The sequence below is a fragment of the Myotis yumanensis genome, unplaced genomic scaffold (assembly GCF_028538775.1).
Source record: "Myotis yumanensis isolate MYYU_CA2020_CCGP unplaced genomic scaffold, mMyoYum1.0.hap1 SCAF_4, whole genome shotgun sequence".
Classification (NCBI taxonomy): domain Eukaryota; kingdom Metazoa; phylum Chordata; class Mammalia; order Chiroptera; family Vespertilionidae; genus Myotis; species Myotis yumanensis.
The window spans coordinates 90,150,123-90,168,988 of NW_027223755.1; the positions used below are offsets into that span (position 1 = coordinate 90,150,123).

General features: G+C 41.9%; 1 protein-coding gene and 1 long non-coding RNA gene across 6 annotated transcripts in view; one reads left to right on the forward strand and one right to left on the reverse strand.

Moving 5' to 3' along the window:
• The window catches only part of PDXDC1 (pyridoxal dependent decarboxylase domain containing 1), a 53,891-nt gene that overhangs the window by 27,760 nt on the left and 7,265 nt on the right, over window positions 1-18,866 (forward strand). For all 5 annotated transcript variants that reach the window (XM_070412940.1, XM_070412937.1, XM_070412936.1 and 2 more), the window contains exons 9-21: window positions 2,885-2,969; window positions 3,897-3,945; window positions 4,096-4,197; window positions 5,035-5,160; window positions 8,610-8,660; window positions 10,563-10,626; window positions 12,306-12,394; window positions 13,627-13,732; window positions 15,923-16,094; window positions 17,087-17,205; window positions 17,486-17,607; window positions 18,539-18,631; window positions 18,708-18,804. In XM_070412940.1, the coding sequence (XP_070269041.1) occupies window positions 2,885-2,969; window positions 3,897-3,945; window positions 4,096-4,197; window positions 5,035-5,160; window positions 8,610-8,660; window positions 10,563-10,626; window positions 12,306-12,394; window positions 13,627-13,732; window positions 15,923-16,094; window positions 17,087-17,205; window positions 17,486-17,607; window positions 18,539-18,631; window positions 18,708-18,804 (1,275 nt within the window). The remainder of the gene's footprint in view (window positions 1-2,884; window positions 2,970-3,896; window positions 3,946-4,095; window positions 4,198-5,034; window positions 5,161-8,609; window positions 8,661-10,562; window positions 10,627-12,305; window positions 12,395-13,626; window positions 13,733-15,922; window positions 16,095-17,086; window positions 17,206-17,485; window positions 17,608-18,538; window positions 18,632-18,707; window positions 18,805-18,866) is intronic.
• Window positions 1,921-18,796, reverse strand: LOC139009036 (uncharacterized). The gene is made up of 2 exons (XR_011471247.1): window positions 18,423-18,796; window positions 1,921-3,629 (listed from the first exon to the last, which is right to left on the reverse strand). It is a non-coding gene; the product is annotated as an uncharacterized lncRNA (long non-coding RNA).

Consider the following 18,866-nt stretch of genomic DNA (forward strand, 5'->3'; position numbering starts at 1 on the left):
CCCTAACTGGTTTGGCTCAGTGGATAGAGCGTCGGCCTGTGGACTGAAGGGTCCCAGGTTCGGTTCCAGTCAAGGGCATGTACCTTGGTTGCGGGCATATCCCCAGTGGGAGATGTGCAGGAGGCAGCTGATCGATGTTTCTCTCTCATTGATGTTTCTAACTCTCTATCCCTCTTCCTCCTCTCTGTTAAAAAATCAATAAAATATATATTTTTTAAAAAATAATAATAAACAGAAAAACGCATATCTACCTTATTGTTAGTAGGAAAACCACCACTTACTACCTGATTAAGCATGTCATATCTTTAAAAAGAAACAAACCCGCCCATATTCAATCATTTGATAGTTGGGAGAGGCTACATTTGACACATGTCTGAGTGACTTACCAGTGTGATTACACTGCTGTCGCCAGAATACACGTTGCAGGGGTGAGCCAGCAGGCACTGCCGGAAAACTTGAAAAGAGAATCTGAATGTGGTCAAGTCACTAAAACGGGGGTCCTCAAACTTTTTTTTTTTTTAAATATACTTTATTGATTTTTTACAGAGAGGAAGGGAGAGGGATAGAGAGTTAGAAACATTGATCAACTGCCTCCTGCACACCTCCTACTGGGAATGTGCCCGCAACCAAGGTACATGCCCTTGACTGGAATCGAACCTGGGACCTTTCAGTCCGCAGGCCGACGCTCTATCCACTGAGCCAAACCGGTTAGGGCGGTCCTCAAACTTTTTAAACAAGGGGCCAGTTCACTGTCCCTCAGACCGTTGGAGGGCCGGACTATAGTTTAAAAAAAAACTATGAACAAATTCCTATGTACACTGCACATATCTTATTTTGAAGTAAAAAAACAAAATGGGAACAAATACAATATTTGTATTTGCATGTGGCCCGCGGGCTGTAGTTTGAGGACCCCTGCACTAAAACATAGCACTGTGCTTTATGTTTCGATGGGTCATGGGACACAGGCCATGCATTGGCCTTTGTTCTTGTTTCAACTAAACAAATATGTCAAGATTTTTTTAAAAAATTGAGACAGGCCTGTATGTAGGGAAAACAGTTTTCAGCCCTTTTCCTAGCATAAACCCTGCACAAGAACCACTTGCATCACTTGTGTGTGTGTGTTGAGGCAATTGGTGAGGGTTTGAAATCTTAGTAGGTGGGATTCTGCTAACTGGAAATTTAAGATAGTTGGGAGAATACTTGACTCTGTATTTTACTTATGCTCTGAGAAGGGGGACCTGCCCAGCAAAAGCTATAGTGTAAACGAATTACCAAGGGGATGGGTTAAATAAAGTGTGTAATATGTTCAAACTGACTTCAAAATACATGTTCTATATTAAAACAAAGACCCTCCAAATTGGGTTGAAAACATCTCAAATTCATCTATGTATTTTTTTCATAAAAGGATACACCTAAATATAAAATAACCCAGAAAGTAACAAAAAGTTAGGGTAGAATAAAAAATCTGATGAACAGAACAAACTGGTGAATGTAGAATCAGGGGCAGGGAAAGGGAGCGGAGGACAATTCTTGGGAGGAAGGGGTTGTGGGGGGTGCGGGAAGAGATTGGACAAAGAGCTTACACCTATGGACGAGGACAGTGGAGGAGTGAAGGCCTGGGGTAGGGTGGGAACTGGGTGGAGGGGAACTATGGGGGGGAAAAAAGAGGAACATCTATAATAATCTGAACAATAAAGATTTAAAGAAAAGGTTAGGGTAGAACAGACTCTCTGGGGCAAATGCTAACAGAACAAAAGTACTTAAGCAATGTTAGTGTGAGATAAAATAGACTTCATATTAATTGTAATTCATATGATTTAAGAGATAACAGTGATGAACGCTTATGAACATAACACTATATAAAGGCAGACTAAAGGAAAAATTGATAGAATACAAGTATAAATTGACAAGCTCACAATCTTGGTAGGAGACTTCAATATATTTCTCATGAAACAACAATCAAATACATAGAAAATAAGTATAGAGGGGATTTAAATAACAATTTACAAGCTTTTTTATAGATACATATAATGGAGAATACACACTCTTCAAAACTTGAATCATCAGTTTGCAAAAGTTGATTTTAAGCCAATCCACAAAGAAGATCTTTTTAAAAAATAAATATTTTTATTGATTTCACAGAGGAAGGGAGAGGTATAGAGAGATAGAGACATCAATGATGAGAATCATTGATTGGCTGCCTTCTGCACGCCCCCTACTGGGGATCGAGCCTGCAACCCCGGCATGTGCCTTTGACCGGAATGGAACCCTGGATCCTTCAGTCTGCAGGCTGACACTCTATCCCAGTAGTTCTCAACCTTATGGCCCTTTAAATACGGTTCCTCATGTTGTGACCCAACCATAAAATTATTTTTGTTGCTACTTCATAACTGTAATGTTGCTACTGTTATGAATCATAATGTAAATATCTGATATGAAGGATGGTCTTAGGTGACCCCTGTGAAAGGGTCGTTCGACCGCCAAAGGGGTCATGACCCACAGGTTGAGAACCGCTGCTCTATCCACTGAGCCAAATCTTTTTTTTTTTTTTTTTTAATGAGGAAGGGAGAGGGATAGAGAGTTAGAAACATCGATGAGAGAGAAACATCGATCAGCTGCCTCCTGCACACCCCCCACTGGGGATATGCCTGCAATCAAGGTACATGCCCTTGACTAGAATCGAACCTGGGACCCTTCAGTCCGCAGGCTGAGGCTCTATCCACTGAGCCAAACTGGTTAAGGCCTCTGAGCCAAATCTTAATAAAAGAGATACAATGTTAGTTCAGTCGCAGGGAGATAATGTATATAAAAGTTTTAATCATACTTTAAAGACTCAGAAAATATTTGTTCCTTTTAGTATCTTTTTGTGTGTGCTTTATCCTAGGAACTGCAGCGGTAGGACACACAGATAAGATTGGGCGTTTGAAAGAACTCTGTGAGCAGTATGGCATATGGCTTCATGTGGAGGGGTGAGTGGAAGGTGGGATTGGCTCCATGAGTGGCCTGCACACAGTGCTCATGAGGAGTGGACATCCCCGCTCTCACTTTGTCATGACATTTATCACTAAGACCTCTTTGGGTTGCAAATAACAAGAAAACCCAAATTGGCTTAAGTGAGAAGAGATTATTGGTTCACATAACTAACAACAAACAGTGTTAGGAATTGGCTTCAGGCACAACATCAATCAGGAGTCAGTGTGTCATTCTCCCCTCCTCCCCCACCCCCCCAACTCCACCATCAGTCACTTGGTTTAATATCCTCTGTGTTGGCTCCATGTATAGATAGACTTTCCTGTTATGGTCCAAAGTAGCTGCAGCAACTCCAGCCTTTTTTCCAGTTTGTGTCCAGTGGGTCAGAAGCCCCAGGAAAAATATCATACCAATCACTGTAGCCAGGGAAATGTAGTTTAGGTTATTTGCCCACCTCTGGAGCCGGTGGTGGTGTCTCCTCTGCCCAAAGCTGTGGTCCAATAAAGGAGATTGGGGTGATTTCCCAGAAAGTCATTGGGGTGCTGCTAAGAGCGGGGAGAGGATGCAGGGCAACCAAAGCAGTCCATATCCAGCACATCATGCACGGTAGGTTTCTTCGTTATTGTATCCCTCTGGGAAAGATGACCGGAAAATAATGGCTGTGAGATACAAGACACATCACACCAAGTAAGTAGGAAATATCCCTGAACTATATTTTTATTAAAATGCATTTTCAAGGTATTCCTAAAATTTGCATGTACCACATTTTCTGTTGCTGTTATAAAAGCTAATAACACAGCTGAAAGATAGCAGAGTCTCTCTCTCTCTCTCTCTCTCTCTCTTTCTCTCTTTCTTTTTTAAATACATACTTAGTGAATAAGCAGCAGTAAATAATTCGTTCTTAGATTAGTGTTTTTTTCTTCCAGTGTGAATCTGGCAACATTGGCTCTAGGTTATGTCTCCTCATCAGTGCTGGTATGTTGTTGTTACCAAATACTGTATTTTAAAGAAGGAATTTTAAATCTTTTAATTCCTGGGGGCTTTTCGTGGTTTTTATGAATGGAGGAGGGTGTTGGGTTTCGTGTATTCTAATAGTCTAACAAAAAGCTGTTCTGTCTTTGGTAGGCTGCAACCAAATGTGATAGCATGACACTGACTCCAGGCCCGTGGCTGGGTTTGCCAGCGGTTCCTGCAGTCACTCTTTATAAGCATGATGATCCCGCCTTGGTAAGCTTACTCGTACTGGCAGGGAGTGCTCATGTCATTACTGGTTCTGGGGGCAAAAACACAGAAAAACAAAGGAAATAGTGAAAAGTTCCCTTAATGTCACTTCTGTGATCTTTTACTTTCAAAAAACTATTATTAACAGAAGTGAAACTGTACCACGTGTATTTTTTCTGCTTATTCTCCCCATACTTCCATGTGTGTGTGAAGAACACATTATGGTGTTTTATACTACATCATATTCTATTACGCCAATACCACGATTTATTTAATCATTCTCCATTTGTGAACTTTTAGGATGTTTTCAAATTTTTGTTACTGAAATAATGAGCATCTTTCTATGTTTCAAATTATTTCCTTAGAATAGGTCCCCAGAAGTGGCATTCCTCTCGGAGTGGTGAAAGCACTTAGTCCACCTTGTCTAGAAGGTTGTAACAAAGTAAATGAGTGGTCCTGGTAGTGATCAGTTAGTGATAGGCTCATGCAAAACAAGCTTTAAGTGATTCTTGCTACAACAGTTGATGTCTTGCCCAATTGATAATGACCAAGTATTTGAGGATGATCAGAACAACCTTGGAAGGGGCTGCCTCTTGAGTGGCTAAGAGCTCCGGCTCTGGGATATGACTCATTTAGATCCTCATCCTGGCTTTGTCACATCTAAGACATGAAACCTCGGGCAAATAGTTACTTCATAGAGTTGTCGGATGATTAAATGAATAATACAAGCCAAGTGCCTGGCATAGCATCTGACACATACTAAGTGCCTAGTAAATGGTAACTAGTTAATTCTGTTATATGCTTTCATTGACTTTGATTAAAAACTCATATTGGCTTTTTTAGACTTTAGTTGCTGGTCTCACATCAAATAAACCAGCGGACAAACTCCGTGCCCTGCCACTGTGGTTGTCTTTACAGTACTTGGGACTTGATGGGATTGTGGAGAGGATTAAGCATGCCTGCCAACTGGTGAGTAGAAATCTGAAGTTTAAATGAGTCACAAATTATACTCCATGGCAAAGCAGAGTCAGAAAAATACTTCAGTCATTTACTCTCCATCCAATACCTTGTCTGGATTTCCTGTTTCATAAGCAAGTGGATGAATAGCTCTGCATGTATGCTTCTTGTTCAGAGTTCTGGGAGAGACTGCTGAGATTGTCCCAGCATCTTTTATAAATGAATGCTATGTCACCCTAGCCAGTTTGGCTCAGTGGATAGAGCTTCAGCCTGTGGACTGAAGGGTCCTGGGTTTGATTCCAGTCAAGGGCACATCCCCAGATTGTGGACTTGATCCCCAGTAGGGGGCATGCAAGAGGCAGCCAATCAATCATCATTGATGTTTCTATTTCTCCCTCTCCCTCTGTGAATTCAGTAAAAATATATTTTTTAAAAAATGAATGCTGTTGTCAGCATAGGATGAGGAAAGAAGTCACAAGAGGACAGCCACAGAGTGGTGAAGGATGCAGAAAGGGGCATAAATGTTCCACTTGACTGACTGATCCTTGAGGGTAAAGGAATATGATGGTTAAGGTTGATTATGGATGGCATGCACATTTTTAACAGCAACTGGCTTGAGTTCTCTAATAGCAAGACTTTGAGGGACAATTTTAATTCTGTTTCTCTTTGAGATGTTCTCATTTTGAAAAATACATAATTACTAGAGGCCTGGTGCACGAATTCATGCACCAGTGGGGTCCCTCAGCTTGGCCTGCAGGATCATGCCAAAACTGGCTCTCTGACATCTCCCAAGGGGTCCCGGATTGTAAGAGGGCGTAGGCCAGGCCAAGGGACCCCACTAGTGAACAATTAGAGCCAGGGAGCGACTCGGAAGGTTGGCCAGCAGGGGAGGGACTGCAGGAAGGCTCCAGGGTGTGTCCAGCCCATCTTGCCCAGTCCCAATCGGCCAGAACCCAGCAACAAACTAACCTACCAGTCAGAGCGTCTGCCCCCTGGTGCCCAGTGCACATCATAGCAAGCGGTTGAGCAGCCTTTAGCATATCACTGGTATATTACACTTTGATTGGTTGAAAGGCCAACTGGTTGATCAGACACTTAGCATATTAGGCTTTTATTATATAAGACTAGAGGTCTGATGCACGAAAATTCGTACAAGAGTAGGCCTTCCTTCCCCTGGTGCTGGCACCAGTTTCCCTCCGGCACCGAGCTTCCCTCCTCCGGCTGCTGGCAGGCACCCAGGACCCAGGCTGATTCCCTCCTCCAGCCGCCCACAGGCACCCAGGACCTGGGCTGGCTTCCCTTGGGGCCCAGCTTTGTCAGGAAGGTCGTCCGGAATAACATCCTGTCTAATAAGCATATTACCCTTTTATTATTATAGATGCTGTGGTTTAGAAAGCAAAAAAAAAAAAAGTCATATTTATGCAGTTTGAGAGCTGAGTCCTGCCTAAGTCTAAAAGCATGACATCACCTCTCTATACCTGTTTTCTTACCTGTAAATAGGGATAATGATATAACAAAGGATTGTTAGGAGGACTTAATAAGTTGATGCATATAAAGCTCTTACAATAGTGCCTAATCATATAATAAGTTATAATAGGTTTAAAAGTAAATCTTTGGCCCTGGCCAGTGGTTAGAGCGTTGGCCCACAGACCAAAGAGTCTCGGGTTCAATTCCTGGTTGAGGGCATGTGCCTCAGTTGCAGGCTCAATCCCAGGCCCTGGTTGGGGTGCATTTGGGAGGCAGCAAGTCAATGTGTGTCTCTCATATTACTACTACTCTCTCTCTTCTCCCCCCCTCACTCCCTCCTTCCCTTTCTCCCTCTCTCTTCCACTCTCTCTCCCCTCCCTCCCTTCCACTCTCTAAAAAAAAATCAATGGGGAAAATATCCTCAGGTGAGGATTAAAAAATAATAATAATAAATAAATTAAATAAAAGTAAGTCTTGATTTTAAATATATACTTGGGGTTGTTTTCATATCTTGGCTATTATATAAACACTAGAGGCCCAATGCACGAACTTCATGAAAGTAGGCCTTCCTTCCCCCAGCTGCCGGCACTGGCTTCTCTCGAAGCCCCGGCTTCGCCTGGAAGGTGGTCCAAGAAGGACATCTGGAAGGACTTCTGGTCTAATTAGCATATTACACTTTTATTATTATAGATGGGGTGCATATATCTTTTTGAATTAGTGTTTTTGTTTTCTTCAGATAAATATCCAGAAGTGGAATAGTGGAGTTGTTGGGTCATGTGGCAGCTCTGTTTTTAATTTTAGTCTAATTCTCACCTGAAGATATTTTTCTATTGGTTTTTAGAGATAGTGGAGGGAGAGAGGGGGTGGAGAGAGAAAGAAACATCAATGTGAGAGAGACGCTTCGGTTGGTTGCCTCCTGAATGTGCCCTGTCCAGGGCTGGGCATCGAACATGCAACCCTCTACCACTGAGCCATACAGCGCAGGGCTATTTTTAAGAAACCTCCATGCTGTTTTCTATAGTGGCTCTACCAATTTACATTCCCATCAAGAGTGCATAAGGTTTCCCCTTTCTCCATATGCTTGCCAACACTTGTTATCTTTTTTTTGTCTTTTTAAAAGTTTTATTGATTTCAGAGAGGAAGGGAGAGGGAGAGAGATAGAAACATCACTGATGAGAGGGAATCATTGATTAGCTGCCTCCTGCACTAACCCCTACTGGGTATGTGCCCGGACTGGGAATTGAACCATGACCTCTTGGTTCATAGATCAATGCTCAACCACTGAGCCACACTGGCCTGCCATTTTTTTTGTCTTTTTTATAACAGCCATTCTGACAGGTGTGAGGTGATATCTCATTGCACTTCCCTAATGGTTAGGGATGTTGAACATCTTTTGACATGCCTGTTGGCCGTCTTTATGTCTTCTTTGGGAAAAGTCTATAAATTTTCTGCCCATTTTTTAAATCAGATTTTGGTTTTGTTTTATTTTTTTTTGATATTGAGTTGTGTGAATTCATTATATACTTTAGACATTAGCCACTTATCAGATAAATGATTTGCAAATATTTTGTCCCCTTCAGTAGGTTGCCTTTTCATTTTATTGGTTTCCTTTGCTCTACAGAAGCTTTTTAGTTTGATGTAGTCCCACTTGTTTATTTTTGCTTTTGTTGCCTACACTCAGTAGTAGTTTTTGAATGAATGAATGACTTAAATTACTAGCATGAAAAATTCACTTATATCTCATCAGAAAAAGCTCTTCTAGAACCACTAAATATAACTTCAAACTGAAATAATAGGGAATATTTGCAGATGTTGAAATGCAGAAATTGTCAGCTGAACTTAGAAATCACCTATATGCAGATGGCTTTATCTGCACAAGATGCTTGTTTGCAGACCTGCAAAGAACTCATGGAAATTGCTTCTTAATATGTTCTTGTCAATATAATAAAATTACATAACTTGTAATTTTTGTTTTTTGTTTTTGTTATTTACAGAGTCAGCGATTGCAAGAAAGTTTGAAGAAAGTGAACCACATCAAAATTTTGGTATAGTATAAAATTTGATCTGTTTTTGAAGTAAATAACTTTTAAAATAATACATATCTTTAATTGATTTCAGAGAGGAAGGGAGAGGGAGAGAGAGAGAGAAACATCAATGAAGAGAGAGAATCATTGATTGGCTGCCTTCTGCACACCCCCTACTGGGGATCGAGCCCACAACACAGGTCTGTGCCCTGATCAGGAGTCGAACTGTGACCTCCTGGTTCATAGGTCGACACTCAACCACTGAGTCACACCATCTGGGCTCCCAAACATTTTTGATCCCCTGTTAGTTGAATCCTTGGATATGGAATGCATAGGTATGGAGGGTCAACTGCATAACCCTGTACAGTATTTCTTATGCACACTGGCATTTAAGATCATTGAGCTCAAAGAAATAAGAAAAGAGAAAAAGCCTATATATAGAAGTCTTGGCACTCGAATCATTCTGCCTTATCCTGAGGATGGGGGAATGGGTGTAGAATTTTGACACTGTTTTTTCCTATTTTCTTATTGGGCTTTCCATCCTATTAAATATTAAGCCCCTCTAACTTTAAAGTATTAATGGATTTATTTTTATGAAAGTTAAAGGAATAATAGATGTGAAGACACAGGAATTGGCTTAATAAATAGTTAGCAGAGCCCTAACTGGTTTGGCTCAGTGGATAGAGCATCGGCCTGCGGACTCAAGGGTCCCAGGTTCGATTCCTGTCAAGGGCATGTACCTTGGTTGCGGCACATCCCCAGTAGAGGGCGTGCACGAGGCAGCTGATCGATGTTTCTCATCAATGTTTCTAACTCTCTATCCCTCTCCCCTCCTTTCTGTAAAAAATCAATAAAATATATTTTTAAAAAAATAGTTAGCAGATTTGAATATCTATCGTGTTTGATCTGAACAACATCCAAAGAGTCTTTTGAAAAGTCAGTAGAGAAAATCTTGGGCTGACAACTTCCTGTCATCTTTCCAAGTTAGCATTACCTGTGATGGCTCTATGAATGAGACATCATTCGCAGAGCTTTGGAAAATAGGTTTTATGACTAGTACTGGAATTTTTGAATGCCTAGAGATCTTTCTTCTCATGTTTCTCCCTCACCTCCTAAAGTACCACAGTCTGTCAAGGGCATTGTAGCTCCCTTTGTATCTTGACTCCACAGTGAAGCTGATGGCCAGCTGAGTATTTGTTCAGTGGAGAACATGAACTTGGCACTGGCTTATCTTAATGCAGTGAATGTTTTCATCTATTATGAAATCCACTAATGAAGTTGGTTGCCTGATGCCTGTCCTGAATATAAGTACCATTTCAGGAATTTAGACCAGCGGTCACCAACCTTTCGGACCTCATGGACCACCAGTTGGCAACCGCTGATTTAGGAAATACATAGATTCAGTTCTAGATTGTGGTTATCTACATTACCAGCAGGACTTGCATTCTGTTCCGGGAGTTTGAAAAGATAGAAGTCCTTGTTTTCCCTTTTTTTATGAGTATAAAAAGTTCCAGTCAATCCTGACTGATTGAGTTAGCATCATTTTTGGATTCTTAAAAGCTTTGGCTCTCTCAGCACTGATTCTAGTTCAACTTTTTTCTTGCCTTTTTTGATCTTTAATGTTATAACGACTTATATTTACCCATTGTCATTAAAATTTCCTTCTACTTTAATTTCACTGTAGCAGTGTCACTGTATTTTTTTCAGTGTCACTTACTGTAATTCAGCAGTGTATTCTCAGAACTAGCTTATAATTATTTACTGAACCCTTGATTTTTGTTTCTCTAACAACTGAAATTAACCTTTAAACTTAAGTGTTTATTAAGAAGATATAAAATCTCTAGCCGGTTTTTCAAACTCTGTTTCATTTTGTAGGTATTTGAAATGTGATGTTACTGGGTAATGTCAGATTCTATTTTTCAGGTGGAAGATGAACTCAGTTCTCCAGTAGTAGTGTTTAGATTTTTCCAGGAATTACCAGGCTCAGGTAGGTGATTTTTAAAAGAGTGTTACTTTTATATTATGTCTAAGGGCTTTTAATTTTAAACTCAAGTAAAATACATAGTCCAAAATATTTTGATTACTAAAATCTTCAATCCTCACTTCAGAAAAATTTAATAATTTTCATAAGAATTCCAGACCTAAATGCCTTAGCATTTTATCAGTAATTTCCTATGGTAAACCATTGGTTTCCAAATTCTAGTCTCTGCACTAGTACTGGAATGAATAAAAAAGAGTCCCTTGAAAATAGAGGTTTGGGGCCCTACTTACTAGATATTTTGATTTAGTAGGTTGGATCTAGGAATCTCTATTTGTTAGAATGTCCCAAGTGCCACCAGCCTAGTCCAGGGCACTGTTATTTTTCACCTGGATGGCCACAGTCCCCTCTCAACTGATCTATCAACTTGATACATTCCCCGCATCCCACTCCAGACCATTCTCTACAAGGCAGTCCGAGTGAGCATTACAAGTGGAGGTCACATTGCGTCGCTCTCTGGGATCTTACTGTTTCAATTGAATGAGGTCCAGGCTCTGTGCTAGGTCTTGTAAGGCCTGCAGTTCTAGCCTTTGCCTTTCTGACTTCCTCTTAGGCCACTTTTCCTCCTGCTCACTAGAGTAAGACCTTTTCACTACTGTTTCCCCACCTCTAGTACATTTCCCCTCTTCTTCTGGCTGACTTCTTCTCCATTTAGGTCTCCATAATGTCCACCTCCTCAGAGAGGCCTTCCCTGCCTGTGAGAGCCCCCCTTCTTGCATGGCACTCACAGCAATATTAGTGATTTCATTGCTTTCTCTATGGTCTGTTTCCTCAAGTAGAATGTAAACTCCAAGATGAAGAAAACCTTATCAGCCTTATATCCCTTGGGCCTGACCCAGCTCCTGGCACGAGTAGTCATCCAGATTGTTTGATGAGTAGAGGCTGATACTGTTTTGAAACCCAGCTATTGGGTGATTTCTCTGATTTACCTTGCACAATGTTCAGTTGATAATTTATAATGTTATGCTTTGATTTCCTTTTGAAATCCCTTGATAGAAAACTTTTTAAATAAAGTTAAGAACTCTATTTGTGTGACTATATTCAAGGGTTATATTTTTCATGAAAAAAGTAACATTTAATTTAGTAAGATACATTTATTTTTAAACTGTGCCTTAAAAAACAAAATTTGTCAGCTTAACCATTACAGGTACAATTCAGTAGTATTAAATATATTTGTATTGTTGTACAGCAGCTCTCCAGAATTTTTTCATCTTGCAAATTGACCCTCTAACCATTAAACAGCATCTCTCCATTTTCTTCCTCTTCCCAGCACCTAGCAAACACCATTGAACTTCCTATTTCTATTTAACATCTTTAGGTGCCTCATAAAAGCAGAAGCATGCAGTACTTGTACTTTGTAACTGCTTATTTCACTTAGTGTCCTCAAGGTTCATCCATGCTGAGCATGTGACAGAATTTCCTTCCTTTCTAAGGCTGAATTATAGTCCATGTATGTATACACCACATTTTGTGCATCCATTCATGTAAGATACACATTTAATTTCCATATTATTTGAGACTGTTTTGTGTGTTAATGTTAGGAGCTAAATGAAATGAAGTTGGAGGGTTGCCTTATTTAGTTTGCTGTGTTTCTGGGAAGTGAATCCCTTCCTCTATTTTGGTTTCAGATCCAGTGCTTAAAGCTGTCCCAGCACCCAACATGGCACCTTCAACAGTCGGCCGGGAGGGACACTCCTGTGATGCACTGAATCGCTGGGTAGGAATGGCAGTTGTGCTCTTTACGTCCCAGACGGTTGGAATAACACATGGCCATGTCTGGGAAATGAGACCCATGGGAGGGAGCTTCCTGTGAAGGGGGGCTTGGTCCTGGGGTTCTGTTCCTAATCAGATTACTACCTCCCATACTCCTGGCTCCGGCAAGTATTCCCAGCATATTTCCTCAGTTTCCTCATGTGACCATTTCTTTGCTGTTAAACAACATGCACAATGTAGATTACAGTGCAGCCACTTTGGGGTTCTGGTGAGGGTCTGTGGTGATACCAGAAAGCACATAAGCCAGAGGCCCCTGAACACCGCCGGGGCAGTCTGGCAGTATGAATAAAGGCATTGTGCTTGGCTGCCTTTTGACACTAAAATTGTACCTCCAAGGATCTCAGTCTAAAGAATGTTCTAAACAACATAAGGATGTTTAGCACAGAATTATAAATCCTAGCAAAACATTGGACATGCCCAACCTAGGGCGTTTGGTGAATAAGTAATGGTATGTCAATACAGTGACGTTCAAAAGAGCCAGATTAAACCATGTGTCTGGGTGTTTATGAAAGAAGGGAAATGGTCATAAATTATATGAAAAATGAAGATTAGAACCCAGTGTACAGACTATCCTGGTTTATAACAACAATAAGGCATGCGCACACACACATACGAAGGGAGAAAGACAGTGTGGGTATGCCACATGACATCAGTGGTATATTGTGGGTCATTTTTATTTTATTCACTTGGTTTACCTGTATTTCTTAGATTTTTCTACAATGAACTTAAGTTTTTTTATTAAGAATAGATGTAAAATTTACTATTTTTAAAAAGGAATTATGATAGCATTCAGAGAAAATCAAAAGATTAAAGGAGCTTAACTGATGTAGCTTAGTGGTTGAGCGTCGACCTATGAACCAGGAGGTCACAGTTCGATTCATAGTCAAGGCACATGCCCAGGTTGTGGGCTTGATCCTCAGTGGGGGGTGTGCAAGAGGCAGCCGATTGATGATTCTCTCTCATTATTGCTGTTTCTATCTCTTTCCCTCTCCCTTAAATCAGTAAAACATATTTTTTTTAAAAAAAGGTAAAATTTCCTTTTTTTAAAAAAGATTAAAGGAAACTAGCCCCCCAGGAGCTTCTTGAGTCTGGGGCTGAATGAACGAGGGTAGTAGGTCTGAAGACACTTGATTCCCTCCTTGCGGTAGTGTGTTCATTCTACCCTTTTCCCTGCAGCTGGGAGAACAGCTGAAACAGCTGGTGCCTGTGAGTGGCCTCACCGTCATGGATCTGGAAGCAGAGGGGGTGTGTGTGAGGTTCAGCCCTTTGATGACAGCGGCAGGTAACTTGTCTCCATGGATGGCCCTCACTTTTGTTCTGGGGAACAACAGTGACATGTCTATGAAAGTCCAGGCTGTGGGGTTTTATAGCTTTCCCTTATGATATTCTGTTCTCTTTGAAAAGGATTTTTCTTTTCTTTTGGGTTAAATTGAGGTAAATTAGCCTTCCAGTGTAATTTCTCAGAAACGGAGACTTCTGAAGTCACTTGAACTCCTGTGTTTTGATGTCTTGTGACCCTTTTCTGTCAGTGGTTCTCAGTCCAGACTGTATATTAGAATCACCTGTGGAGCTTTGAAAACTCCCAGCGGCTGGGCCTCACCTACAGAGATTCTGATTTCCTTGGTCTAGAGTGGAGCCTGGGCATCTTATCTTTAAAGGTTCCCTTGGTGCCCTAACCGGTTTGGCTCAGTGGATAGAGCGTCCGCCTGTGGACTGAAAGGTTCCAGGTTTGATTCTAGTCAAGGGCATGTACCTCGGGTTCGGGCCACCCAGGAGGCAGCTGATGGATGTTTCTCTCTCATCACTGTTTCTAACTCTATCCCTCTCCCTCTCTGTAAAAAATCAATAAAATATATTTTTAAAAAATTCCCTTGGTGATTCACATAGGCCAGCAAAGGCTGAGAACCACTTTTAGTCATTTAAGAAAGAATAGCCGCCGAGACCGGTTTGGCTCAGTGGACAGAGCATCGGCCTGCGGACTCAAAGGTCCCGGGTTCGATTCCGGTCAAGGGCATGTACCTGGGTTTCGGGCACATCCCCAGTGGGAGATGTGCAGGAGGCAGCTCATCTATGTTTCTCTCTCATCGATGTTTCTGACTCTCTATCTCTCTCCCTTCCTCTCTGTAAAAAATCAATAAAATAAATTAAAAAAAAAAAAAAAAGAATAGCCAAAACTAGTTTGGCTCAGGGGATAGAACGTCGGCCTTCGGACTGAAAGGTCCCAGGTTCGATTCTGGTGAAGGGCATGTAACCTTGGTTGCGGGCACATCCCCAGTAGGAGATGTGCAGGAGGCAGCTGATCAATGTTTCTCTCCCATCGATGTTTCTAACTCTCTATCTCTCTCCTTTCCTCTCTGTAAAAAAATCAATAAAATATATTTTAAAAAAAAAAAAAAGAAAGAATGAAGCTGAAAGTACCTGGTCTCTGATGACAGAGTCCTGGGTATTTGTTCCCCTAGGCCACTTAATACCTGTGGAGACTTTGAGCAAGTTACTTACCTCCAGGCCTATTTCCCACTACCTCGTGGTAATGGTGTGAATATTAAAATGAGAACATGTATATGAAATGCCTTAGATAGCGCTTAGTATATTATAGCAGGCATCTAAAAATAAGCTGAAAAAAGATGTATTAAATTTTTTGTTGTGCTTTTCTTTTGAAATGATTTAGACATTTTCAGAAAATGTATGATGGTTTTTCATGAAATGTTCTCAACATCTTGGGATATTTTCTCAAAAACATCAAAGTAGGGAAGTTAGGCATCTTTCCTGCAGAGAAAAGCTGTTGTGAAGATGGCTGGTGGCCTCGGGATTCTCCAGGAGTCTCTGCTCCTGCCGCCCAGCATCCTCACCCAGCCCGAGGCTTGGTTTCGGACACTGGAAAAGCGGGCTGACACCGAGGCGGCATGGACTGCGGCTCAGTGAGGTCATGCACAGTGTTCGAATCGACAGAAGTGAGGGAGCCATGATGGTGCCAAGACTCTTGGATCCCTGCAGCCCTGAGACCTCTCAGGCTCTGACCTTCAGAAGTGACTTAGTTCTGTCTTCATCACCCTGCCCTTCCTGCCTCCCGCCACAAGCACACCAAAATATCTTTCTTCCAAGATGTTAATGTACAGAAAGAACTGTATGGTTGCCTCTTTTTTACTTGCAATAGGATGTTTATAACTTGATTTAAGCAAAATCTTTCTATGGGAAGAATCTCATTTTTACATTAGAGTTTCGTTGTGTATTCAATTGGAGGGGCTAATTCTGTTTGTAAGAAAAAACTGTCTGCACCTGGAGGATCTGGCTGTATAATACCAGATTCTTCCATATCTAGGTTTAGTAGCTTTTTATTTTTTTAGCTCCTCAGCACCAGCTAATTGGATGTACCTAGAGCTGCTGGCCTTTCTGGTAAAGGAAGTGGGAGCCCTGCCCTCTAATTTTTAGCTATTCCTTAAGCATTTCTCTAACATTCCGTGAATGTTTTCAGTTTTAGGAACTCGGGGAGAGGACGTGGATCAGCTCGTAGCCTGCATAGAAAGCAAGCTGCCGGTCCTGACCTGTACACTACAACTGCGAGAGGAGTTCAAGCAAGAAGTGACAAGAACAGCAGGCCTCTTACACGTTGATGACCCTAACTGGCCTGGAATAGGGGTTGTCAGGTATGGTTTCTGCTTGTTGCCTGATGTGAATTTCTCTTTGCTGTATAAAGACCATGCTGGGTCATTTTATGAACCAACTAAAAATCTCAGATGAATACATGTAGTCACAGTAAAAACGTCTAATGAATATTCATTTAGAAGTTCTGGTCCTGCCTGATTTGGCTTAGTGGATAGAGCGTCGGCCCACAGACTGCAGGATCCTGGGTTCAGTTCTGGTCAAGGGCACATACCTCGGTTACAGGCTCAATCCCCAGCCTGCAAGTGCAGGAGGCAACCAATTGATGTGTCTCTGTCACATCAGTATTTCCCTCTGTCTTTTCCCTCCCTCCCACTCTAAAAAATGGAAAAATATCCTTGGGTGTGGATTAACAAAAAGATCAACCAATGAATGCATCAGTAAGTAGAGCAACAAATCAATGTTTCTCTTTCCCTCTCTCTCTCAAATCAGTAAGTAAATTAATAATAAAAAAGTAGTAATTCTGGGCACTTACAAAAGCACAGGTAGCAGATGATGGGACCCACCATTGCACTCAGTGCAGTAGGAGTTGCTGTATGTGCTTTTGTGCCAACTCCCCGTCACTAGGAGACACATACAGGTCTACAACTGACAGATGGTTCCTGTCCGCGGCGTGTGAGGAAAAGGGCCCGGTTCCCCAGCAGAGCAAACTCCTGCATCCCCTGTAGTCAGTGTGCTGTCCTTCCTGTGGCTGTTTTCATCTCCTTTCAGGATGAGGGACAGCTCCCTTTTTAATCACAAATGATGAGACTTCAGACCTTGGCCTCTCTGTAAATTGCCTGGCCTCACAGACTTGCCTTTCCTTGAGACAGTCTTGAAAGTTTTGGTCTTGAAACCCCCCAAGTGGCTCCTTTGTCCCTTTGCCTCAATCCACGTTCTTGGTAACCTCCCGTAGCTTAGCCTCCCACAGTAACGCTGTATCTGAGAGACATTTGTTATTCCAGATTTAAACACTGTTGTTTGGTGTTGTTTACAGGTATGAACATGCTAATGATGATAAGAACAGTTTGAAATTAGATCCAGAAGGGGAAAAAATCCATGCTGGACTCCTGAAAAAGTTAAACGAACTAGAATCTGACCTTACATTTAAAATGGGTAATTACTACTTTTATAAGTCAACTGTTAACTTTGCAGGGACATTTTTAACTGGCTTAATTAGGAGAAAACAGGCTTTATCTTTTTGAGGAAACATTGTTTTAGTTCTTCCTGAGGGGTGAGCTAGCTCCTTTCCCCTTCCGCAGCCTCTCCAGGCTTCCCGTCTCCTCTAGAACCACTTTCCTCGCCCCAGAGGGAGGCTCCTTTGCATGTACAGAAAAGTGGGTCCGTGTCTGACTCATGACAGGTAACCAAGTTGGTCTGTTGTTTCTTCCCACAGGCCCTGAATATAAAAGTATGAAGAGCTGTATTTACATTGGCATGGCGAGTGACGACATAGATATTTCCGAACTAGTGGAGACCATTGCAGTCACAGCGCGAGAAATTGAGGAAAACTCAAGGGTCTGTAAGACTGAAAAATCTCGTTCCTTTTCTAGGTTTTGCCCAGGCAACTAGCTGGAGTCACAAATGTCTGTTAATTCACTCTTTCCCAAAAAGTTTTTAAATGTTTGCTATGAATTAGGCATTGTGCCGGGCATTGGCAATGCCAAGTGGATTTGACATGGTACTTGCCTTTGGGGAACTCACAAGCCAGTGGGGGAGAGAGATACATATAACCAAGTGAAGTGGTAAATGCTATAGAATAGAAGTTAGCGGTAGCTGCGCATTCAGAAAGATACTTTCACTGTCTGACAAGGTCAGGGATCACTTCCTGGTTGTAGCTGGGTCCTGAGGCTGAATGAGACAGATGTTTCTGATAACGAACTTCCCACCAGTAACAGACCTGCTCCTGCTGGCCAGTTGGCATGGAGGAGCGGGCTCTGAGGCTTAAAGTTGGTTCTCCAAACCAGAGATTTGAGTCACTAGAAATCACTCAAAAGGAGAGAAAAGGGACCAAAACAAGATTGATCTGAGAGGAGACAGAAACGTGTCCCGTGTGTCACTTTTCGTAGGGTGGGGAAGAGAAGGATATTTGATTCATTCTTGAATGGACTTTGCAGTTTCTTCCAAACCTGACTACCTCACTTCTGACTCCATTTCCACGAATGAGGAGCCACATGTCTGTTTTCTAATGATGTGACATTCAGATCACAGGGATAGTTATTTCTCCTCTCGGTTCCCTGGCTAATGAGGCTGGTCACCAAGGTCTGTCTGCCTAGACCTCCTTGAGCCTTTTATCGTCTTCTGTTTGATTTTCTGTTTATTTTTACACTGACCTTTTAAACTGTAGCATTCCATTAGAAAAATGTGCCCAGTGCTGTGTTAATAGTTCTTCTAGGCCCCAGGCAGTAAGTTTAGATGACAAGTAATGCCTTTCTTGGTCTTAACACAGCTTCTGGAAAACATGACAGAAGTGGTTCGGAAAGGAATTCAGGAAGCTCAGGTTCAACTGCAGAAGGCCAATGAGGAGCGCCTTCTGGAAGAGGTGAGTCTGCTGAGTGGCTCAGGCCGGGAGCCGGACTGGACAGGGTGGTGATGTTGAGCAACATTCTGTTTTGCAGGGAGTGTTACGTCAGATCCCTGTAGTGGGATCCGTGCTGAATTGGTTTTCTCCAGTCCAGCCTTCACAGAAGGGAAGAACTTTTAACTTAACAGCAGGTAGGACCAACAGCCTCCTCCCGGATCTCTGTACCTGGAAAGTCTGGACCAAGTGCCCTGAT